General features: G+C 43.3%; 2 protein-coding genes across 3 annotated transcripts in view; both read left to right on the top strand.

Annotated features, from left to right (window-relative positions):
* The first annotated feature begins 25 nt into the window (after positions 1-25).
* gabra5 (gamma-aminobutyric acid type A receptor subunit alpha5) lies at positions 26-19680 on the top strand. Its single transcript, XM_076148665.1, has 10 exons — positions 26-466; positions 1563-1647; positions 1860-1984; positions 3052-3119; positions 3730-3950; positions 6113-6195; positions 14369-14512; positions 16772-16924; positions 17120-17331; positions 17476-19680. The coding sequence occupies exons 2-10, from the start codon at positions 1565-1567 to the stop codon at positions 17764-17766; spliced, it is 1380 nt and encodes a 459-aa protein (XP_076004780.1). The 5' UTR covers positions 26-466; positions 1563-1564; the 3' UTR covers positions 17767-19680.
* A 3332-nt stretch (positions 19681-23012) lies between these two features.
* Positions 23013-25495, top strand: part of gabrg3 (gamma-aminobutyric acid type A receptor subunit gamma3) — a 28500-nt gene continuing 26017 nt past the window's right edge. Inside the window, exons 1-2 of one of the 2 annotated variants that reach the window (XM_076148624.1) lie at positions 23013-23065; positions 23476-23621. In XM_076148624.1, the coding sequence (XP_076004739.1) occupies positions 23013-23065; positions 23476-23621 (199 nt within the window). Of the gene's footprint in view, positions 23066-23475; positions 23622-25495 lie in introns of those variants that run through there. The other variant, XM_076148626.1, reaches the window with a different exon arrangement.

Raw genomic sequence — 25495 nt, 5'->3', positions numbered from 1 at the left:
CCCTCTCTCATAGTGGGCAGTATATCTTACCGCCTTGCTGGCTCGCTCACACACCCGCACTGCACGCAGGCGTCCATCTCCACTCATTCACACCAAGTCTATTTTGCATTCGCACTTTGCCTTTTGGATTCATTATTGGATTTTATTTCCTGTTGTGTTTTTTGTGCAAAGCTCGTCGCGTCCTCCGGAGACAAATCAAGCAAAGTAAAGGATGATCAGTCAGCACAAGTGTCGGGAAACCCCTCCACAGAGATCCACATCTTAACCCACAGCTGCTTTTCCTCTCCTTCTTCTTCTTCTTCTTCTTCTTCCTCTTCTTACATGTCATACAATATGAATTCCGGGTGCGCGCACAGAGGTGAAGTCTCTGTCAATTGATGCCAACACACTCTACGCGCTCCAAACCACGCGTCACATCCACGGAGAGACACGCAGAGTGAAGTTTGACTGCGCATCGTCTTGTGTGGTAAGCTTTGGTCGGCTGGCTGCTGTGTGCGTGCGTGTGTGTGTGCGTGCGTGTGTGTGTGTGCAACGCAGCGGTATTGTTGTTGTATAGGCCAGCGGGCAGTGTGAGCCGCGGTGGGATGTGTGGGCACTGGAGGAGAAAAGGACGCTGGGATGCTGCTGGCCGATGGCGATGAAAGCAGGAGAGAGAGAGAGCGGTTCACACTTTCCGTCCTCTGTAGCTGAGGAGAAGGAGGCGTTACAAGCTACAAGCGGGCTGTGGGTGAGTCGTGAAAGCGGGGGGGATATATGCGGTGCATGGGGGGGGCGAGGGGGGGGGCGGTGCGTTCAGGCACAGCAGCACCACCACAGAGGGGATTTATGTGGAGAGTCCAGCTGTGGTGCAGACAGGATTGCGGGATTCGCGTGTGAGGACTGAGGGCTGGCTGGAGATCCTGCAGGTAGACGCGTTTCTGTGCTCAGTGCAGCCCTAGGTGCTCTGTCAGAAGTCATCAACTTATAGAGACCTTAATCACACACACACACACACACACACACACACACACACACACACACACACACACACACACACACACACACACACACACACACACACACACACACACACACACACACACACACACACACACACACACACTGGACTCAGAGCTATTGCAGCTTTTTGTCCATTGGTGCCTCGCTGGGAACTACAACAAAATGTAACAAAGGGGATCTGTGTGTGTGTGTGTGTGTGTGTGTGTGTGTGTGTGTGTGTGTGTGTGTGTGTGTGTGCGTGCGTGCGTGCGTGCGTGTGTGTGACAACTATACATTTAGTGAACATGCTGCATTGGCTGTTCTGATGCTGTCAGCATATTCCTGCATGTGTTGATGTGAAGTAACATCTGTGCATAATAAAGGTTTACAAGAGCTGTGAAGGCGTGTAGTAACAGAGAACAACGCTACTGTAACTGTGGGGGAATGCACATTACTCCATATCACAAAGGGATTTCAGAGGGAGAGGTTATTGAATCTTATATAGAATCGCCCTGACATTCTATACACAATCCTGTTCCAAATTGAAGACTGCTGGGTGAAACAGTGAGCCTGTGTTGTTGCAGGAATGGGCGATGGAATGTGCTACAGCTTTGCAATGAGGAGTCTGTGGATCTGTGTCTTGCTTGTGAGCATCACCTGCCGTCTGAGGTAAGAAACTGAAACTGACCGCTGCTACTCTGTCAGACGTGTTGGCACATATTTGGAAAAAAATGGATCATAGTGGTTTGTAATATGGGCATGAATGATTGACAGCTAACTCCTGTTTAATGAAGCTGTTCTGTTTTATTCTGAATCATCTTTCTCTGAAGTCGTCATTTGCAAAGTGCACTTGATTCCTTTGTGTGTGTGTGTGTGTGCAGCCTCTCACAAGAGCTCACTGGGACTCCCAAAGAGGCAGAACTCAATGACAACATTACTATATTCACACGCATCCTGGACGGACTGCTGGACGGCTATGACAACCGACTCCGCCCTGGACTGGGAGGTGAGCCTGTAGAAAAGAATACAACCCTTTTGTTCTCTCCTCAAACTGTGCCCGTGCATCCTGAGTGCGTGATGTCACCATTAAACACACAGTGAGACGGGCAGAGTGCTGCTGCCACCTTCATTAAACCACGACTCCCTTCATTGTTCTCAATGTAGAAGCTGAAGGTGACGGCGTTTCAATTTAGTTCGTCCAGCAGAAATACAGAAAGAGACGAGCAGCAATGTGGAGAATCATTTTTTCTATTTCTGTTCATTGTTATTACTGCACTAGTTGTCCAGATGTGCGTTCCCTAATGTTGTGTCTGTGCTGAGGGTGGTCCAGGGTGTGAGGGTGGAGGGGCTGCAGCAGGAGAAGTGGATGCTAAATAAAATTACACCTCTGTCAATTAAATGTTGGCTGCTATATACATTTAATCATAAAGTTAGTTTACTCATTTAGCTGTAAAGATACTCCAGGATGTTTTAATGGGCGGAGCTGTGTTGCAATGTGTCCTGTCATTCATCTTTACTCTCTATACGCTGGAGTCTGACTTTCCTGCATTCTCCGCATAACTTTGTAAAGTTTAAAAGTATTTATTCCAACATAAAGCTGATATATTAAACACATTATGTTACTTTAATGTCTGAATTTAATGGAGAAAAGATACACACTGATCCTCTTCTACTCTCCCGTGCTGCAGTGCGGTGCACACTGAGTGAAAACGTCTCTCTCTAAGGCCCTCTCCTGAAAAGCTTGTGAGTGGCCAGCAGATTCAAACCTGAGCCGGATTAATCAGAGATAAATCTTCCCTGTTCTAAGGGTTTCCTTAATGAATCTGTTCCTGCAGGCCTATAAACTTCACCTTTTGCAGCTTTGACAATGTTCCACACACACGCCTGTGATGTATTGCACTATAAAAGCCAGAGAAAGAAACCTCTTGTAATAGGGTTACTGTCCCCATTTAACTCCTGTAGTGTCAGAGAATGGAGTCTTTATATTTAGGAAGTGCAGCTCACACTCGCTCGGCTCATCAGAATGGAAAAGGGAAAACTGTCAAATCTGTCAATGTTCTGTGTTTCTTACAGAAAAGGTGACGGAGATCAAAACCAACATCTTCGTCACGAGCTTCGGTCCTGTCTCTGACACTGAAATGGTAAGAAACTTTTATTCAATTATGTTTTTAAATGATACTTAAGAGACAAAGAACACTGGGATCTGGATCTGGAGAGACTCAGACGCTCACAACAAAGTTTGAAACACTCTCTTCAACAAATCAGTATGTAGGATAATAACAACCTCACACTAATCTCAGTGTGTTGTAGTTAAACACAGTCTTACACTAAAACACCAGGCACTTGTTTGCTCCTTCAGGTCTTCAGTCTGTGCTGGGCCTCATTCCATCTCTACCAACACACAGCCTTTACACTGCTGCTTCCACATGACACCTCCTGAATCTGATATGTAACAATGCTGGAGTGCCCCTCTATTTCTACATCATCCATATTATGTTCCTACATTTCCAGTCCATATCTGCAGTCTAGAGTCCATAGTGCAGCAGAGAAGCTTGTAATGATTTCTTAGGTTATTTCTAAGACCTTTAATTGGGGCATGGATGTATAGAAATGCTGTTCTTGTCCATGCTGTGTTTATGAGCTGCTGCACCACCCGGCCCGTCTTCTTCTCTGTGGGCAGCAACCACACTTCCCGTCCTCAGTGTTATTTCTGCCACAATGGTTGCCCTCACTGTGTGGTCTCTTCTGCAGGAGTACACTATCGACGTGTTCTTTCGGCAAAGCTGGAAAGACGAGAGGCTTTGCTTCAAAGGGCCGATGGAGATGCTTCCCCTGAACAACCTGCTGGCCAGTAAGATCTGGACCCCTGACACCTTCTTTCTCAACGGGAAAAAATCCATTGCACATAACATGACGACGCCCAACAAGCTCCTAAGGCTTAAAGATGACGGAACTCTTCTCTACACAATGAGGTAAGCATTCCCAAAGTCACTCCATACTGCAACTCAGCTTTACGAGTGAAATACTGTATCATAACCGTTTACTAGAAATGTTGTTTAATCCAATTAAAATCCAAATGACAAAAACATCACTCAGCCCCTTCTATTTGTTTGGTAATGGCTTTTAAGAGCGCTGCTGCACTAATACATCCCACACACCCTGTGTATGTGTTAGTGGTGCATTGATGCGTCATCTAAACTCAACTTGTCCTCGTGCACTGTAGGTCACAGGAACTCAAAAGCACCTCCTGTATTTTGACCCCACACCCTGTAGTTTGCGTCTGCTGCCTCCTCTCCTCCTCAAACGATCCGGTCGGTAACATTCACCACCACATTCCCACCATGCAGCCACTTTTTACTTAGACGACTCCAAGCACAGCGCCAATTAGTGTGACCTACACACTTTGCACAGGTGTGAGGCCCAACAAACAGATCTTGAGCTTCTTTGCAAACGGTTTACCTAAAGGTCACTTACCAGTTGACAAGTGATTCGTTTTCTCTCGCTAAACTACACTAATCCACGGCAGATTAGTGTTCAGAATGGCTTTTGAAGGCTTGGTGGGATTAAGAGCTCTCTGTAGTGTGATGGTTTGCTCTCACTTCCAACATATCAGTCATGTCCACGCTGTAAAGACACACACACACACACACACACACACACACACACACACACACACACACACACACACACACACACACACACACACACACACACACACACACACACACACACACACACACACACACACACACACACACACACACACACACACACACACACACACACACACACACACACACACACACACAGCAGCCTGGACTGTTATATCTCCATACATTCTGATATTGCTTTCATTTCAGTGCTGTGTCATCGTCTTATCTGGACGGCGAATCATTCAAATGAAATATTAACGAGGGAAGTCAGAGGAAATGGATGTGGGTGCATGTCAAAAACGACTATTGATCCACTGACTTTCAAACTGCTACAAATCCACAGTGCATTTGGTAACAGTTCAAGCCATTAGAACGGTTTCACAGAGGCTTCTTAATGCGTTTGTGTTCTGGGAAAAAGGTTATTAGGGAAACGTTGTATGCATGCATCACTCTGCCTCATCGGTCCTTCACATAACGAGTACAGCGCCTGAGTTACTTTACCATGAACACATCATCACAGTGGAGCTCTCATTCATACACATCACTGCATTTATACAAATACATCTCACTGTGATCTTATACTTACATGCATTAGAGGTTTTGCTTTATATTATAGCAGCATAAACGTCACATTTCAATTCAAAATCATACTTGAAATCTATATTTTTGTCATTTTAATTGAGAGCCTATGTAAAGCTGCACAGACACACACACACACACACACACACTGATGACCTGGACATTATTTATTCAATAATACTCTTCTTTGTTTGAAATTCATCTCAAATAAACATTGATTTAAGAGACACAAGCTCCATCAGCGGAGGCAATGAATGACTGCAGCTGTTATTGTTATCAAGTGGAAATGCATTGTGTGTTAATATATGAATACAAAATTGACAGACATATACAGAGAAATGCATTTTAAACTAAATTTGCATAATGATCACCAGAGGGGTTGTTTGTTGTGTTTCTTTCTTTTTTGTAGCCAAGTAATTGTATTTACTTACATTAAACATATTTGAGTTGGATAAGCTTCTGGAGCTGTGGCTGTTCAGAGTCTGGCCAGCAGAGGGCAGCATTAGATCAGGCTGTGGAGTTTTCCTGATGCCTTTTTTTTTGCATCAGAGCTCCTGGATTAGAGCTGTGGGTTTCTGTTTTTGTTCATAAAAAGCAAATGCAAGTGCTTTACCGTGATTCCACAGCCAGGTGGCAGTCTTGCTCTTATAAAATAATTCCCAAGCTAATTTTAGAGATAAGGATCATCATGGGTCCCTCTGCTGGCTCAGTGGCTTATTGCCCTGTGGCTCAGCTCTGCTTCAACTTTATATTTCTGCTGATTTCTATTCATTATTCATGTTTGAATGCAAAACTAACGCAACCAACATATAGACCCCAATGATTGACCAGGTCACATCATTTAGTGGAATTGTGATGCATGATGGATAATTGATGTGATCTTAATGTCTTTATTCTTTCAGACTAACTATATCAGCAGAATGCCCCATGCAGCTGGAGGACTTCCCTATGGACGCCCATGCTTGTCCCCTGAAATTTGGAAGCTGTGAGTGAACACTTCTCTTTGTTTTCCCATACAGTCTGTAATATCATCAAGTAACAAAGGGAAAGGGTCAGGATAAACATGTCTATAATCTACAGACACGCGTTTCTGGAAGACATGACATTAGAAGTTATGAAGTGAGTAATATGTGAAACACACACACACACACACACACACACACACACACACACACACACACACACAGACTCACAGACAGACACACTTGTGCGCTTATCTGTGCTTGTATTGAAACTTGCACACTTAAGCACGCACACACACCCACACAACCCTTAACACCCAGTTAACCTTGCACAATCCAATTCCAGGCCCTCTAAGCTAGTTAGGTCGCCGCATACAGCTCGCCTCGAGTCAAAAATACCTGGGGAGCTCCTGACATGCAAACAGAAGATTAACATTCAGGTCTTCCTGTTGCAGCTGACGTGTGGGTTATCCCAGGCCTTAGCCGTCTCTGAGCTCAGAGGCAAAGCCATGCTGCATGCTCGCTGTCCTTACACTTAACCACGCCCACTCCTGATTCTGTCAGCCCACCAGGGGGGAACATGGAAGGAGATCATCAAAGTAACTCAATGAGACTGTGAGACTGTGAGACTTCATCATATATGGACTCACATGTTCCTATGTCCATGTAGGGCTCTATTTTCAAACCTTTGCAATGCTTTAATGTCCAAAAACACATTTGCCCACTTCTACTCTTACTTGCTGCCACACCACTATGCACACTGAGTGAACATAGGCCCTTTTAGGTTCTGTTCTCCTTTCAGACGTGTGCTGACCCTCATGAAGGCCCCCAACTGACACACATTGGATTCTTTAACACCCCTGACCCCCTGACTCAGCGCACCTATTGCCCATTTATCTCAATATGTGAACAGTTCTTGCATTTAGAGACAAGCTGCCAACGCTTTATAGAACTTGTAGAGCTGCTAAAGGGTAAGGGTCCGTTTTCAGCAGCATCCGCTACAAGGGAGAGGCATTTCACAGTGTTGAACTTTCATCTCACGTGCTTCTCGTTGGATTTATCTTATGTTATGGTTCATTTTCATCAAATTTACCAGCTTGGTGTCAGCAGCAGAGCCTACCGCCCCTTATAGGAAAAGAGCTTTACTTCTCTGGCTCTGTTTGCAGTCACACCCCCAGAGGGAAAGCAAGGGACCATGCATGGTTTAAAAATATTTGCTGTAACTTTATAAGGAATGTCTTGATTTATGTTTGGTGTGCTCACATAAAGATTTGTGCAAAATTTGACTGTAAATGACAGTGAAACAGTGACAGCGGGAGATCAAACAAGGTGGTTAATAAGTGTTGCTGGCCTGTCAGAGCTGGAAACACTCTGTAACGCTCATGTTTCCTAACCTCCAGTAATATCAATATCTTTTTATGAAAGATTTAGGAAAATAGCATTTGATGCCAGCTTTGATAAGTTTTTACATGCAGATGTTTAAATGATTCTTATCTCGCTGTTGTAGAAGCAGAATCATGTGCGTGTGTGTTTGTCCAAAAATACCTCAGCTACCATGAAAACAAGTCAGTTCTCTCTACCTGATATCTTACAGATCCAATCAGCTCCCTCGCTCACTCAGGACATTGGTGTGCACATTAAAGCTGTAATCAACGCCATCATTACTTGATTAAGACAATCAACACCATCATTACCTTGAAATTGGCATTAATCTGTGTTTACCCTGAGTAACAGATCGAGATTATGCAACTGAAAAGTGGGATACATTCAGTCTGCATGTATTTCCTCACCTGATGGCCTCTGATCTGTCCATGTAGACAGTAGCACTTATTTATATATATAAATGTAATTGATTTTATATTTTCTCTCGGGCGCAGTCGGCAAAAACAACTTGCTTTAGTTATTTAGTGTTTTTAAACAAACATCAAGTCTGCATACATTTCTGTCAACATTCCATCTTGAATACTCATTATACTTTGACTAGAATGAATGCAGTGGAATTGTCTCATAAAGAGTTTTTAGATTAAATTTGACTGTAAATCAATGGCTGTCCAGATGGTGGGAAAGTTGCTTTATATTAAAAAAAATAAAATATGAATATGCTCAGGCACAGCTCTATTTTTAGTTATGGATATCAAACAGTGGTATAGTCCTTTAAAGGTCGTCTGTAAAGGGAACATCATGTACATATTTCACTGTGGAGTGATGCTATTTTCATTTCTGGTTCTGTTTTGCTTGAGTGAAGCACAACATGCCCTCTGTCAGTCCAGCACATGCAGCATAGGGAACTATCTGATTCACTTCCACAGACAGAATCAATAGAACACTAACTGAAGTACATGAAGTCCATATATGTATGTAGGAAGGATCATTTCTATGTCCTGGTGTAAGAATACATCCCATGTGATGTCCCGTGTGGGTATAAGCTCTGAAAGTTACCACGGTGCAGTACAGCCGGTTTGCTCTGACTCCATTAACTCTAACTAATCCTTTGACCTAATGGACAGCACTCACCCTTCAGCACAAGGCTTTCAAAGCTAGACCTGTCCTGTTCTGTGTGTTAATCACCTCTTATGGACTCAACACTGCCGTCCGCCTGCTCCATCAATCCTTTACTGAGGAACATCATAGTCATAATGTGCTCACTCTGGCTTTCTTACTGTTTACACCAGAAAACATACGGGTGTCTTTTGGCACCACTGAAATCAATCAAGTAGAAGATTTATGAAGATCTGAGTGTTGGACCGAGGGAACCTCTTTAGATTAAGAGGTATGAGCTGTAATGAGCGCACATTTAGTTTGAAAATCAATCCCCATGCCGATGTCTTTGGATGAATGTCTGACCTCAGAGTCACAGATGATTATTCAGCTACAGGTCTCATTTCTCTGATCTCTCTAAACCTCTGTGATGCTCTGTTTGTCTCTATCCATCACCTCTGTCTTCCCTCCACACTCTGCTCCTTCTGCCTCTTCTCTCATTTTATGCTGTTGTTCAGTTTTTCTCCCCCTTTGCTGTCAACTTCTTCACACCTCAGCGCTCCCCCCCCCCCCCCCAAAAAGAGAGATAGCTAATTTATCAGCACTTTATCAGTATATGGTAAAGGAAATAGTGTGTTAGCAGAAAAGCTGCCAACAATCATTACAAATGTCAAACTCTGAGTGCTTCTGAACAGATGATTAGATATTTGAATCATCTCTATGTATATAAGCATAGATAGAATTAAAGTTTCACATAGATGAGTCACTTCCTTCAGTTATATTTGTTACACACACCTGTACTCACCCAACATCACCCGTCTTATATAAGTAGGATGCATTGTTTTGAATGGGTGTATCTAAAAAAGTGGCCATTTGGTTATTTACCTATTTTCTATCTTCTAACATAGTGTGTGTGTGTGTGTTCATGTGTGCCCAGACCCCATGCACCCAGGAAGTTCTCCCCCTTGAGTCCTTTAGCCACTCACACATCAACATGTAACACCTGCCTACACACCTCTCTCACTTTAGACACATGAAACACATCAAACACCAGCTTAGTCCTGAGACAGATGAGCCATCAGAAAAGAGCCTCTTCCTCCAGATGGTACCTCACAGAGACAGCACCTCAAACCAGTCACTCTGGAGTCTAAATGTTGGCACAGATATACAGGAAACAGATTATATATGTATATGTATGTATATTAATATATATGTATGTTTCCGGTGCATAGAGGACAAACAGTTGTAACAAGCAGATCCCTCCCTTCAGTCAAATCCTCCAGGTTGTCTCTCTAACTCTGAGTCTAGTTCATGGAGTTCATTCCATTGAAAATATTACTTTTCTGAGGTAACTTTGCTGAAGCCTCAAATTAGAACGCATGCTTAATGGATTTAAGTGCAGATGAGAAAGTGAAGGTGTGGGCGTGAGTCAGTGCACACAGAATTTAAGGTTACAATCAAAAGGGAACACAATTATCCTCCTATTCGCCCACACACACACACACACCCACACACACACACACACACAGTAGAATATTGAGCTTTGAAAGAAATAGCTACCTTTGTGTGAATACTTTCATTTTGAAAGAAGTGTGAGAAGGCTGTGACTGTGTGTGTGTGTGTGTGTGTGTGTGTGTGTGTGTGTGTGTGTGTGTGTGTGTGTGTGTGTGTGTGTGTGTGTGTGTGTGACACCCACAGGGTCACAGCTGTGGAGGTGTTTCATCCCCATCACACTATAAAAATGTTCCTTCTGATATTCTGGGTTGTGTAGTTGCCACCCTTGCTTCTACACACAACCATGACACAAAACAGGACAACAAGTACACGGATCACGAAGTACATGTTGGCTAACACAGGATCACCATAGCAACCAAGGAAGCATGACTGTTAATTATCACCACAGTTGGTCTGCATATTTAGCAGCTAAGACTGCTTAAGCTACTTGTTGTATAATCAGCATCCTCCTCTCTGCTTGGACTAACACTCAGACCAAACTAACATCCGCTGCTCCTGTTACCAGCCAAAGCAGAAACATCAGCATTTTGTTCACGACCTCACATTCATAACAACATGTCACCTTGTTATGGGGCTTTGCAGAGGTTGAGTAGAGGTCACAGTCCAGGAGCATTCAGAGCAAATGGACAAATATACTGAAATCTGACTGAAGATCCAAAACATTAATCTGACTCAGTTTTCATTGTTAATATTATTAAGTTGTGAGGTGATTTGCTTTGACAACATCACAAGAGTTGTTTTGTTTTGTATTCAGTCAGTCAGAGGGGAGGAAAGCCAGTGTTCAAAGGGTTAATGTTTGATCAAAATCTCTGCTCTCTGATTAATGAAACATTGAATGTTCATTAAAAACACGGGGCTGTAGAGGACCACACACACACATTCCCTCACTCCCTCACTCACTCACTCACTCACTTACACTCTGGATGTTGTGTGAGTGTGTGAGTGTGTGAGGTTGGAGGTGGCAATTCCAACAAATGTAGACGACGTAGTCAGGTTCATAAATGAATTCATTGCAGAGTTTTCCAGCCTGCAGCATTGTAAACATGAGTTCTCTTTCAATCAAACAATGAGCAACTGTTCTAATTAATATACACTTTTGTAGTGTAACTATGATACATTAACATTTATTCTGATTCATTCTCTTGTACTTTAACAGTTTAACCTATAAATGATAATAAGATCTTTAGCTTCTGGACTTGTGGATCATCTTTCTCTCACTCAGGCTCAGTCACAGCTACAGGATGTCTATAGTTTGGACTTTTATCACTCAGAATGGAGTCATAAATTATAACATTAACATAATAATGTGATTTGTAATTATGAACAGTTACAGTTACTGTTTGTGTTGCACTGCAGTGATATTCAGTAAGTTGTCAGTGTGTTTCTGCCATCTTAGCCTGACTGTAAGCAGTGATTTACATTGTAAAGCAGGATTATTACTCTGCTCTGCTGCCTCACAGCTCCTCTGGGCCTTCTCACCACCAAGGTTTGTGTCTGTGACAAACTTAAGTTCATAACTGAAGTTGAGACATAAGCATACCTCTTGGAAAGCAAACATTTTTATGGTTATGGTTCCCACGGCAACACAAGTCGCCGGCATGAGTGTCCTCAAAATTATTCAGGTAACAAGCTATGATGTCATAGTGGAGGTAAGCTAAACAAAGAGATGTGTGTGTACTGCAGTCACAGGGTCACGTGTCACTGCGACAAAGGTGGAAGTGGTCCATACTGTGTTGAGCTGTGTGTGTACGCGTGTGTGTGTGTGTGTGTGTGTGTGTGTGTGTGTGTGTGTGTGTGTGTGTGTGTGTGTGTGTGTGTGTGTGTGTGTGTGTGTGTGTGTGTGTGTGTGTGTGTGTGTGTGTGTGTGTGTGTGTGTGTTATGTATTATAGTTCCCTTGCAGGTGCCTTATTGTGAGTTATTACTTAAACATAATTCAACTGATGGAATGGAAATAAGATTCCTTGCAGAAGCAAACTGAAGAGAAATGCTGATCCTCCTCTCTATAAACAGTTTAGGGAGCTGGAGCAAAAATGGATGAATGATGATTGAATCAATAGATGAAAATAAGCCATAAAGGTAAAAACACGGTGCCTATATAAGAGCAACAACTAAAAAAAAGAGACGTTGTTTGTTCAGTTCTGATCCATATCGACCCGTTCTTACTTCTTCTGAACCGAGCGATGGGTCATGAACTCAAAGAGAAACTGTGGGGTGGAATTCATTTTTGTCCCTCATTAATTTTCAAATGCTGGACTGTACTCATCCAGCTTTGACTTCACATTCACACATTGATGCCATGCAAGGTGCCAGCCTGCACATCAGGAGCAGCTGGAGGTTCAGTGTCTTGCTCAACAACACTTCAACAGGCTCATTAGGAGGAGCCTGGAATTGAAGGAGGAACCTTCCAGTGCTAACACCGCTCCGCTGACCGCTCCTCCATTCTGAGCCCTGGCCTCACATGTACACAGTCGTTCTTGTGGGTTTGCTGAATGATACACAATAACATTTGTATGTTTACGATCATCCAGTAAGAGACTGACCTACATTAGAATAGAAGTAATACAATGAATAATAAAACAATAATCAATGATTAATCACAGATTGGATTGATCCCCCAAATTCTATTCCTAGAATCTGGGACAATCTAAAAAAAAAAAAAAGGTTCTGTTTTGGCCTGAATTTTGAGAAACGGGTCCAAAAAATCTTTTATTCTGATTAAACAGCACACATGCTCTCATTTTGTCAGTGATGCGTTTCTTGGCATGCAGTGCTTCTCATAGAGTTCAGAAGTGTGTTTCTGAGAGAGAGCAGCTCTACTGAGGCTGCTGAGACGACGCAGAGTGTCTTTGAGATGATAATCCACAGACTGACACTAGACTGGGGTCAATCTAAATTGCTGTCTTCTAACACCACAGTTGTTGGATTAATGCAATACTGTTAGATTGGACACTGCACTCTAAAGTATGATTGGGACAGAGAGTGACACACACACACACACACACACACACACACACACACACACACACACACACACACACACACACACACACACACACACACACACACACACACACACACACACACACACACACACACACACACACACACACACACACACACACACACAGATTTAGTGCGTCAATCTGTGGCATTGTTGCTATGAGAGAGGGAGACGTTTCTGCATTTTTGCAAAGCTTTCTTGTTTTTAAAATGAACTTGTACATTGTGTGTGTGGGTGTGGGTGTGTGTGTGTGTGTGTGTGTGTGTGTTTAGAGACAGAGCCACATGTGAATTAGGCAAAGGCAAACTCGGTATAGCTGTGAGTTTGTGACTACATCTCAAATCTAAAAGAAGGTAAACAAGCTGAACGGTGTCAACACTCACACATACATCACAGCATTAGTGACATCTGCATATTGTGATACACTCAACAGCTTCAAACTGAGGCTCTTAACAGTGACACCAAGTTAATCTCTGCATAATGAAGGAAAGTGGGTGAAAGGTCAAGTGTTGTGCTGCACAGCCACCACATGTCTTTGGTAGAAGAAGAGCGGCACCATTTAGATAACTGATGACTGAAGGTTCCATAAGAGCCACACAAACATCTACCATTGTATAATTATCCTCATTGTTGAGTTTGTGTTTGTCTGTAGTGATGAAAATCCCTTAATGCAACTTTTTAAGATCAAATGTTTTGTAGGAATGAACTTTCTGTTTGTTGTCTAATGAACTGGGCTCAACATTCAAGTGTAATGTAGTATTAAGATATTAAGATATTCCTTTATGGATTCTTTGCACAGCTGTCAGAGGAGAAACCAAATGATGAACAATCATTACTGCTGTCACTCTATATGATCAAAACTCTTCATATTATAGATTAATGTAAAAACTTAGGGGCCACTTTTGTTTCTTTTACGAGCCAAACGCTCCCAATCCACCACATGACATAATGACACGACTTATTTTTGCAAATAATTCTGTGCCAATAATAAATCACTTAAACCTATTGAAAAACACCTTAGAGTAAGTGCATGTGCACCGACATTAATGGGAAAATTGGTTCAGTCTATTTGATGGATTCCACACTTTTTTTTTTGTTTTCATTTCCTTCAGCACCTACACCTGAATTGAGTTGTGTATTGACAGACTCAGTATTTATTCTGAATATTGACTGTTTGCGTGTGTGTGTGTGTGTTCTCTAGATGCCTATCCGGTCTCTGAGGTTGTCTACACATGGACTCTGGGAGCAGCCAAGTCTGTAGTTGTGGCAGAGGAAGGCTCCAGGCTCAATCAGTACCTCCTGATCGGTCAGACTGCGGGGACAGAGGACATCTACACCAGCAGAGGTACAACCAGGCAGAGCAGCACTGCCACCTGTGCATCCACGGCCACGTTTAACCCCGCCTGTCATCTCCATCCTCCTCCCTTCATTCACTCATATTACTCTGTTATTTGTATTCACCAAACATGAATTACATGGCAGCTCCTGGATGAGGGGACGTTAAGCTCCCACCTCACCCCATCATTCAGCTCTGTGTCATTACTGTGTGTGTGTGTGTGTGTGTGTGTGTGTGTGTGCCATCCAAAGATGTTGTGAGAAGAAAATGTTTTCAAATCAAGCTGGATAGAGACAATGAATGAACCACAAGGATTTGAGAATGCCTCCCACACACAGCCAGCTGTCTCTAGGGCTGACAGGAGAAGAGAAGGGGGAGAGAAAAATCACTTATCCGTGGTCTGAGCCATTGGTTCTGCAGGGTTAATCCGTACGCAGGCCCATCAGTTGTGCTTTTACTGAGTGACGTCACAGCGAGCCGATTGGCCGCTGCCCCTGAGACACGTGGGGGCCGAGCGGCATCTGCTTAATACTGTTATGTAAAGAAGTACGATAATACATTTCTGCTGCTTGTTAGTATGTTGGCAGTTATGATAGGGAGGGGTTCCCACTCTAGATCTGTAATGTACACACAGAAAGTTGCTTTAACCCGTATCTGCTGGGGGAAGATGGTGTTTACGCTGGATAATGTATTAGGACTAAACATATACTGTTAAGTACGCCACAGAGCTTTTTAAGCGCAAGCCGGACTAAATCCTGTAGTGGTCTGCTGATGGCTCTGCTGGTGGAAGACTCTGCTGTCAAGCTGTCCTCCCTCCATCCAGGACGGCCAGCAAGTTCAGATTAACTCACAGGTTGTCATATATAGATACAAACTGAGCTGTGCCACCGCTTTCACAGCCACGTTGCTCCGACCCGTTCAGTTTAGAGAGGAAGCACAGAGCCTGCATGGCCTTAATTAGCGCCGCTAATCTGAGGTGCAAACCCTCTTTAAAGTGCCAGGAATAGCTCGGCGAATTGCTCACTGTGTGTGAGGATGACCTTTGACCTTGTAGGTTAAGCCGAACATAATGGAAAATACGCAAAGCAAGGCTGTGATTAGTTGTGATATACAGTACACACACCGGTGCAGCTCCATCACAACAGAGAGCAGTATGTATGTCACACAGATCAACAGTTACTCCTCAGTGTAGGGAGTGAGGTTTCTCTTCTGTACTCACCAGTTGACCAACATAGCTGCATTGTTCTCTGCTATGAATGGCAGTTCCCCATAGACGCTCCAAAAACCAAGCAGTAAAATCCACCAAAACCACATTTTCATGCCTTTGAGATTTCCATCCACTTCCCAGCATAGAAGACAGTCGATGCTGAGTGGGCTTCCCCCAGCCGTCCCGCCTCACACCAGGGCTGCTGGCTAGTAGTCATTGGAGTGTAGGCAGCACCGGTGTCCTCCTCATTAAGGACATGTTGGTTCCAGCAGTACACACACCATCCAAACTCTTCTCTGGTCCGGCTCAGCCCCCCTCTGCTTCAGTCATCTGTGCACCTGCTCCTAATCACAACAGGTCCGAATCGCTTTGAATGTTGTCGTATGCTCCCCAATCAAGTGTGGCCTTGCCTGACAGGATGAGATGGACCGTGTGTTGGAGAGAGAGAGACACACACACACACTCACACAGAAAGAGAGAGAGAGAGGGAGCGGCAGAGAGAGAGGGAGAGCAAGAGAGTGAGAGAGAGATACAGGATGCAGATTGTGACGAGGGATTAGCGAGACAGAAAAATCCGATTTTGCCAAGAGAAAGCAACAGTCAGCTGTGGATTCTCTGTAGTTTGCAGACTCTACAGCTCCACAGGATGTTTTAGGAAAAAGCTTTAAATGTAATATTTTGCTTTTCACTACCACTTATTTTAAATAATAATTAAATTAAATAATAATAGTTAATAGTTTGACCAGAAACAATCTTACAGACCTTCACAACATGACAGACAGTGATGGAACAAGGTTAAAGGAAAACACAAACCACATTAGAGAATTTACACGTGACAAATTTGCGATTTTGCACCGATTTAATGTCAAAGGAGGCGTTCACATTTTCACACCGTTTCCATATCTGTCATCGTCAGTGAAGTTAAGACCTTAATGTCTTCATTTGCTGTTGTACATGGGAACTTCAACTACAGCAAAGCATTTTACAAGTTTGACTCTACAGCTAATGACTATATCAGTCTGTATCCAGAGTGTCCCACAGCTGCTCCTCTGTGTTTACAGGTCAATACACCGTGATGATGGCTCACTTCTATCTGAAGAGGAAGATTGGATACTTTGTGATCCAGACCTACATGCCTTGCTTCATGACTGTGATCCTGTCCCAGGTCTCCTTTTGGCTCAACAGGGAGTCTGTGCCAGCACGGACCGTCTTTGGTGAGCCACACACACATGACACAAACACACAGCAAGAGAAACCACTCAAGTCTGTTGATTTACTGACAGAGTAAGATAGTGTCTGAAACTGAAGCTGTATGAAAACTAAAACACAAGACTAAAGATGTTTCTTTATTTAATGAACTTCACTGAACTCTATTCTGCTCTACTGTTCCCTCTTCGCTCTCTAACCAGGCGTGACCACGGTTCTGACTATGACCACTCTCAGCATTAGTGCTCGGAACTCCTTGCCCAAAGTGGCTTACGCCACGGCCATGGACTGGTTCATCGCCGTCTGCTACGCCTTCGTCTTCTCTGCTCTCATCGAGTTTGCCACAGTCAACTACTTCACCAAGAGGAGCTGGGCCTGGGACGGCAAGAAGGCCATGGAAGCCCAGCAACCCAAGGTGTGTGTGTGTGTGTGTGTGTGTTCCAAACATGGATAACAATAATCTATAACCTCTAAAAGTAAACATTTGTTGAAATAAGGTTTACAGAACAGTATATTAGTCTAAATGCTTAATAAAAGTCATTTGTTCTTTACTCTACAGAAGAAGGATCCTTTGGCTTTGTCTAAGAAACCAAACAACACGTGCTCGGCGGGTGTGAATTACACAACCAACCTCACCAAGGACGCCTCCATCTCCACCATCTCCAACAGTACGGCTGTGCAGCTCAAACCCTCTGAGACCAAGGCAGCAGACCCCAAAAAGACTTACAACAGCGTGAGCAAGATCGACAAGATGTCCAGGATTGTCTTTCCCGTGCTATTTGGAACCTTCAATCTGGTGTACTGGGCCACTTATCTCAACAGGGAACCGGTGATCAAAGGAGCTGATTAACCTCCAGGCCAGCTCCACATCTCCACATCTCCTCCCTAACACTTCAGGATTTCGTAACTGGAACGCAGTGGAGAATAATTCTAAGCTTCTATCATAGATGTGTGTTTTAGTTCTTCTGCATGTGCACAGCCACAGAAAACGCTGCCATTTACACCTTGAGTTTGTTCTGTAGGACTTTAACCTTAAAGGTGGCTGACTGCATCCCATAATAGAACTCCAGTCCCTTAGCAGTCTTCTCACAAATTCCAATTAGCATTTGAGTTATTCTCTGAGTGTAGATAGTGTTCAGAACTACAGCAAGTCCAAATGTTATGCAAAACACATTTTTTTAGTGTATTGTGACTCTAAACTGGCTTTTACCTTTGTAACTCTTGCATTGTACAAACGGGCCAGAGTTTCCTGGCTGCGACGCTGAGCTGAGGCTCAGGCTGAGGCTCAGGCTCAGCCTCATAGGACTTTGCTTCCTTGTTAAAAGCAGACAAATAGCCATGCTAAATGTGTTGCCTTTGGAGTGTGATGACTCATTATGAATGCACTGAAATCTCCTGCAAATCTCTTTTCCAAAAGCAAGAACTGAAATTAAGAAGATTTCCTTTCTTTTTGGATTTTTTTCCTTTTATCCCACAACTTGGAATGGACAATTCTTCATAAATATGATTAAGTGTCTGTGTCTGTTTGTGTCAAAGTTTCATCTGGGACAGAGTCAAAGCTTCTGTTTCCATGTAACCATGTTGAGAAACGCGCGTGTGTGTGTGTGTGTGTGGGGGGTGGTAGTTAAAGGATGGTGTGTGTAGATAAGGGATGGTGTGTGTATATAGGCCTGCTGTTAGAGCAGCACTAAGCCGGTAAGGTCCGCTTCTATGTTATGCATATACAGCAGCACAGTGTTACGCTAGTCTAGTGCTTCATTGACTGGATCATGAGAAATGAGCAGAATAGCTTGAGCTTCCGCAGTTTAGGCAGAATATATTATGCTTTTAAATCTATTTTTTAGATCATTGCGTTGTTTCTATAAGCTTTAATGATAAACTTATCTTGATACATATTTGGATGCATTGAGAATAATAACTTTTTGTCATAATCTAAAGTCAATGGTAGTAAATGATGGTGGTGTGAAGAGGAAAACATCACAGTCAGCAGGTTTAGAGAGGAACAATGAGAGCAAACAGTGATATGGATCGGCCATTAATATAGGAAGCCTGTTATCAAATCTGTGTAAAGGCCCAAGTGAGTGTGTGAGTTGGTTCTGTTTGGCTTCGACATGTGAAACTGGATGTGTTGATATCCGACCGTCTTTTCACAGCAACTGTTTGATTGCTGTAGCTAATCAAAGGGATATATAGATAGAGATATACGTAGATGACTGTGCCAAACAAATGGTCCCGATATGGAAAACAAGCCCAAGTCTGCCTGAGCTGGACTAAACTAAAACATTTAACCCTCTGCAAAGACTTCATGCTTCACTTCAGAAATTCCAATTTGCGGTTGAACTCTATTGCCTCTCTGGATAACAATGTAAAGGTAACACATGCGGTCTCCACTGTGTGTGCCTGTGTGCCTGTGGTGTGGAATGTTAGGATCAGAGGATGGAGCAGCAGTTGCACAATGTTATGGCTTTAAGGTGAGAGTTTTAGGTGTAGGACGTTCTTTAAATGAAATGATCTGAAGCAATAAATACTGCTGATGTAACGAATGACTTCTGTTTATTGTAATACAGAATAATTTATTGTTAAGTTGATCTTTTGGCAATAGTCTTTTTCTATATGCAACTCTTCTCTGTGGTTTGGCTCCATGTCTCTCTCTTTGGACAGAGCAGTGCTTTCTGCCTGTATATTATTATTATTATTATGACTTCTTTTTACTTGATTGTAAAAGGCCACTATGAGCCTTTGGGCCGCTAAACTTGAGTTTTCTTTGGTCTTAATTGTTATGCCTACCTGATTCTAAATAAAGCTTTGTTCACTCCGTCTGTCTCCTGCTACGTTCAACCATCATATGAATGTTGGAAGAGTAACTAAGTATTCATTAAAGTCACTGCTCCATCATGTTTCATAAAGCTGAGTGATGCAGTGGCCTGGGTACACAGCTGGAATTAGAGCCTGGGGTTCTGGATAAATGCATAGATGTAGATTAACAGTGTAAAAAAAATAGTGTAGATAGAGGAGCAGAGTGCATATTTACATACATTTATACATCAGACGTGATAAAAAGCAGTTTAAGCTCGCTTGTTGGAACAACGTGAGAGCACGTGCTGTTACTCCTTTGATTACACACATGCACATGCAGGTCATGCAGCTTCTGCAGTTGGTGGGATGGTAAATCCATCTTGGGGGTCTCTGTGGCGGTAACATCTGGCTCACATCTGTTTGTAAAGGATTTAGCTCCATTTAAGTTGTTTTTTCCATTCAGCCCGGCCGTACTCTCCACCAAATTAAGCCGTCACTGATGGCACCAATCAATCATAGCACTGAGCTGTATATAGCTGGAGAAGGGAAATTCCTCCCATGTGAGCACTATTAAAACATTTTTCACACTCTCACTCTGTGCTTTGCCTCACAGCTTTACATTACACCACATATTACACTCACACACAGCAACGCAAACACATGTGAAGGGCTGCAGATGGAATAGAATCTATGTATTGTCTTAATAAATGTTTTAACTCAATTTCCTATGAACCTCTAGGGTCAAAAGTAAGTTTAGCCACTTTACTTTTCTTTGACTTTGGCTCATATCAACTATCAAAAGGTGAGAATGTGATATTCTGATATATATACTGTGTATAAACTGATAACCTCTCAAGTTTCTCCTTCTTCCTAGAAATGTCTTAAAATATAAAAGAGGGAAGATCATCTAGACATAAATCTTGAAAAAATAAATTATAGACGATATTGAGAATGAATTAAAATAAATTTAAATAAATCCAGGTGTGTGAAATTGTGAAATATATATACTTAAAAAACCTTTGAAACCGTATTTAAATCAGTGGACGACTTCAGTGAAACCCACAAGGTGCTTGTGAATATTTTTTCAATTTTACACTTTTCTATAAAGTGCCTCAGAAAGGGCAAGAACACATAAATTCAACATCTAAGCAATAAAAACTGGTGAAAAAATATAATAACACCAAATGAATGCAGCGTCATAAAAGGAAGGACAACAACAAGAAGACAGGTCATTAAATAGAAACAAGTCTATAAAAGGAAGTTTACACAGGAAGTCATTTGAAAGTTGATGCAGATCTGCCGACTGCAGTTTAACAAAGACTCATAACAACAAAGACGTGGCGGCATCACTCTTTCATTCACTCAGCCTCTAAAAGCTGAACATGAGGAACCACCCTGTGCTGTTTGTCATGTTGGGGCTTAAATGAAGGGACTTTGGTACAAGAGACAAGCAGGATCAAAGAGATTCCACAAACAAGCTTGGTGTGAAGTTTGTTGACTTATTTCTACGCCTTATGAATGACAAAGTATGAATCAAATACCTTTCTGTGGCAGCTGCTCACATCATCCCTCATGCTGTATGTTTGTCCTCCGGGTTCAGTTTTTAATCTCTGCATTTCTCTGTTTAACCACCAGAGGATGACAGCAGTCAGCTACAACAACAACCTCAGGGATGTGAGCTCCAGTGTGAGATCAGGCTCAGTGTGAAGCAACACGACCCCACCGTCCCTTAGAAAGATCGGATCTGTTCCTATTGTTTCATACCATTAGAGCAACAACCCAAACAAACTCTATTTATGAGCTGCAGTTCAATGTGAAAGCCAACAGGGTTTTTGTTTTGACATCAGGTGTTTCTACCTTTCGTGGATGTGTGTCAGTCGGGGCAACAGAGGAAGAAATTGCCGCTGCCCTTTTGGCTCCTGGTGCCAAAGTGCTCCACTGGGCCTCAGCCAACATTTCCCAGGGGAAGTTCATTCATTTGAAATGATTGCCACAGAGAGGGCCAAGGGCCGAGGAAGCAGTCCTCTGTGGAGCCGCTCTCTCCCTTTATATGAGCCTGCTGGGAGGAACCTGAGCAGCTTCAGTCAGAGGCATCATAACAGTGTCAGCCTCATCTATCTAACACAAAGGCCAGCCTGAGTTATCTCCTGCTCTTCTCTGGAGTTACTGCATACCAACACAATATTCACTGCTCTCTGCTGGACGTCTCCAAAGACACTACTAGTTTTTATTAAAGTGTTTGTCCTTTCCACACCATCAATTGTGCCACAGTGTGGGACAGGGGACAATAAAAACACTGGGAGCAATCTGAAACTGCAACTGTGTGTCAGTCACACACATCAGGGCTTTGATCTGGGAGATTCAAACGCCAAATCCTCTGTGCATCGCTCCAGACATCTGACTGGAGAAAGGGACTGGGCGGATGCATGAATGTTACCAACCAGCTTCCTGTGACCCCCCCGCCCCTCCATAGCCCCAAAACATGCAGGAGAGAGAACCTGCACAGGATAAGTTAGGATGGATGGAAGAGGAAGAGCAGGAAGGAGGGATGGAGACGATGGAGACATTGAAACAAGTCACCAGGAATATGCCACAGTAAGTGTGTGTGTGTGTGTGTGTGTGTGTGTGTGTGTGTGTGTGTGTGTGTGTGTGTGTGACATAGACAGCTCTGTTTGGAATGATTAGTTACTTCTTCATGATCACAGTCTTTCTTTCTTCCTTTCTTTGAAAATAGATTTACTATACCTGTTCGTCACACACACCTTCTCTTTAGCTGGTTGAAAACTTTGTGTGTGTTCTATTAGAGTGAGCTGTGACGCAGACCTCACCCTGGAGGAGCTGCTCTTCTTCTTCCCTTTTTATTTTTTTGATGAATTGATGTTTTCAGAGGAGGACTCAGTCTGTGCGCACCTGCATAAACCAGCCTCATCCGCCACACACACACACACACACACACACACACACACACACACACACACACACACACACACACACACACACACACACACACACACACACACACACACACACACACACACACACACACACACACACACACACACACACACACACACACACAGCTGAGGAGTGAGCAGCTGCTGCGTCCTTCCCAAAACTTCCAGGAGGGGAAGATTCCCAGCGCGGAGATTCACACCGGGATTACAAACTATGAGACGCGTTTCCTTCACTGGAACCTCCGTGGAACCGCGCTGACCAGACCCGAACCGACCCGGACCCGGACTCCCTGTGCGTGTGCGTGTGTGTGTGAGGGAGAGAGAGAGAGAGCTCACACACGCCAACATGCCTCCGAATCTACTGGCTCATGTTTTACTTCTGTCAGTTTTCCACACATGGTAAGTGGCTGCAGAAGCACCTGATCGGTTCGGTTCGGTTCGGTTCTTCTCTGTTCTGTTCTGCTCTGCTCTGTACTTTTCAATGCTGTTCTGTTTAGATATTGGTTCGATTAGTGAAACTTAACCTCTGCAAATTCCCACATCGATCAGGTTTGAGAAAACTTCATTGTTAGTTTGCGACATTGACAGGGGAATCAGGATTTCTGGACATGAAAATAATGAATCTGACTTCACTCAGCGCTGATTTGGTCTCATTGCTCTCTGGCAGCGTGATCGCGTTTCAATTGCTTCCAAACTTTGCTAGAAAATGTGTCAAAAAAAGATCAATCTGCTGTTTAACTCATTCTGACGTCACCACTTTAGTGCGTTAGTGTTTCTGTCCACTTCACCTGCTTTGTTTTATTCCAAAGCTCCCAAACAATCGAGTATGAGGAAGAGTATGAAGACGTCACCGTCAACCAGATGTTGGCTCCCAAATCACTGGAGACCGACGCCACGGAAATACTGAACAACCTGCTGAGGGAATATGACAAGAAACTGCGGCCGGATATCGGAGGTAAGAAGAAGAAGAACATAATCTGATCGGAAATTCGGATTTGAAATGATTGGAATGATTGGTTCTCAAGCTGCGAGACGCGTACCGCCAGTGGCACTTCATGGTTCCTGCAGAGAATCGTCAAACTAAAGTAAAAATGTTGCTGCTTTTATTTGGATTCAAAAAATAACAAAGGGGTTTTAATTTCTGTTAATCAATCAAACGTTCTGTCTCTGTGAGCTCAGTTTGGGCTCTTCTACGATGCTTTACCTGCATGATGCTCTACAGGAGTCTCTATACATCGGTGTTATATTCAGATACATTCAGATAAAGATAAGATAAACATCCCTTTATACAGAAGCAGCAGCCATTATAACACTGTAGAGATGGAACTGATACTCTGTATGGAGTCGTTATGTCACCATAACGATCAGAAGCTCCTGTCTGCTTCATCATCTCACACCTCGTTCTCACAACTTGCTCATTTTCACTTCGTATGGGTTTGGTATTGATTCATCTCAGATATTTATTGGGCGTTATAATGACTTGTTGATCTGGGTGCCATTTAGCCGTTTCAGTCAGATGACCTCTTTCTAATTAATTGACTGTCTCTCTTGTGTTTCCATGGTGACATTTCTGAGTCAATCAAACATGTGGTTTCATTGTGGCGAGCCTGTCTCTGTGAGGATGTGTCCAACGCCACACTCACTCACACACACACACTCACACACACACTCTGGATCTGGCAGCACCCCGTTGTGCTTCAGAGACACTGTTTTGACACAATGACAGCTTCAGGCGTGTGTGTGTGCGCGCGTGTGTGTGTGTGGGTTTTTTTTCTATACCTAAGCCTAAACTTTTGACCCTGTTTCCTCTTGGCTGATCATGAAGTTTGCCTGCAGCGTTTGTGGTCGTGTCTGTCACCGCCTTTGTCTCTTGCTACATTGAGTCTTTTGCAGTTTCTGTGACTGATGCCTGGAGGATGATGTCGCTGTAACTCTCTTAGTTGCTTTATCAGTCTGATGTCCACTTGCATGCAGAGATAATAAGCAGTGTAATGTAGTCTTATCTCATTTAGCTACTAAGATTAACTTCAGGACCTTGTAATGTGTGTGTATTAATTGCAGTGTCTCCACTCATAGGACAGGAAATCACTCAGGCTTCCTTAGAAACACTCACAGGTTGTTTAATTTAAAAAGCCTCATCTGTGCCTGGAGGAAGTTTGCCCCAATTTCTCTTTCCGGAGCCACATCCCCCCCTCAGGCTTCTATCAGGAGATCCCAATGCTGCCCCAGGCAACATCTGCCATTCCTCCAATGAGTTCAGCGTTGCCTTGTGGTCTCTATTAACGTTTTGAAGTCATTACAGCTGAATCGGAGCTGCAGGATGGCAGGTTATCCTGGAGTGTTGACCCTGCAGTCTTAATAAGCTGCTTCTCCCTTGTTTCTCGTCTTGGGGCGGTTGTTGCACGTTGGCAGTTGCTACTTCATCAAATCTGTTACTGTGGATACCAGGCAGCGGAGGTTTGTTTTCTTAGATAGAAGCTGAAGATAAGCTGCTCACAGAGAAGCACACACACCTCCAAGCACCGACACATTCAGCACTAGAAAAGGGATTTTGATGTGTTCCTCTGAGCTCTTTCTCCCTTTCCCCCCTGATGTAACAGTGTTGGTTCAAAGCTCCTGTTAGTGCCTTAAATTCCTTCCTGGAAATATAGTTTATGGGACCTTAGGAAGTGAATAAGCATGTGATCAATTCAGCCTTCATTCAGCCACCACACATCTGTATATAGATGACATGGCTTCCCTTTTCCTCTACGCTCTGATGAAGACACTTTAGCATGTTTTGTTTACATGGCAGAGTAAGACATTGAGAGTGTTGCACGTGCTGATGAA

The sequence above is a fragment of the Genypterus blacodes genome, unplaced genomic scaffold (assembly GCF_046128005.1).
Source record: "Genypterus blacodes isolate CSIRO-AG114 ecotype Tasmania unplaced genomic scaffold, CSIRO-AGI_Gbla_v1 ptg000041l_1, whole genome shotgun sequence".
Lineage (NCBI taxonomy): Eukaryota > Metazoa > Chordata > Actinopteri > Ophidiiformes > Ophidiidae > Genypterus > Genypterus blacodes.
This window is presented reverse-complemented; position numbering and strand designations above follow the sequence as displayed.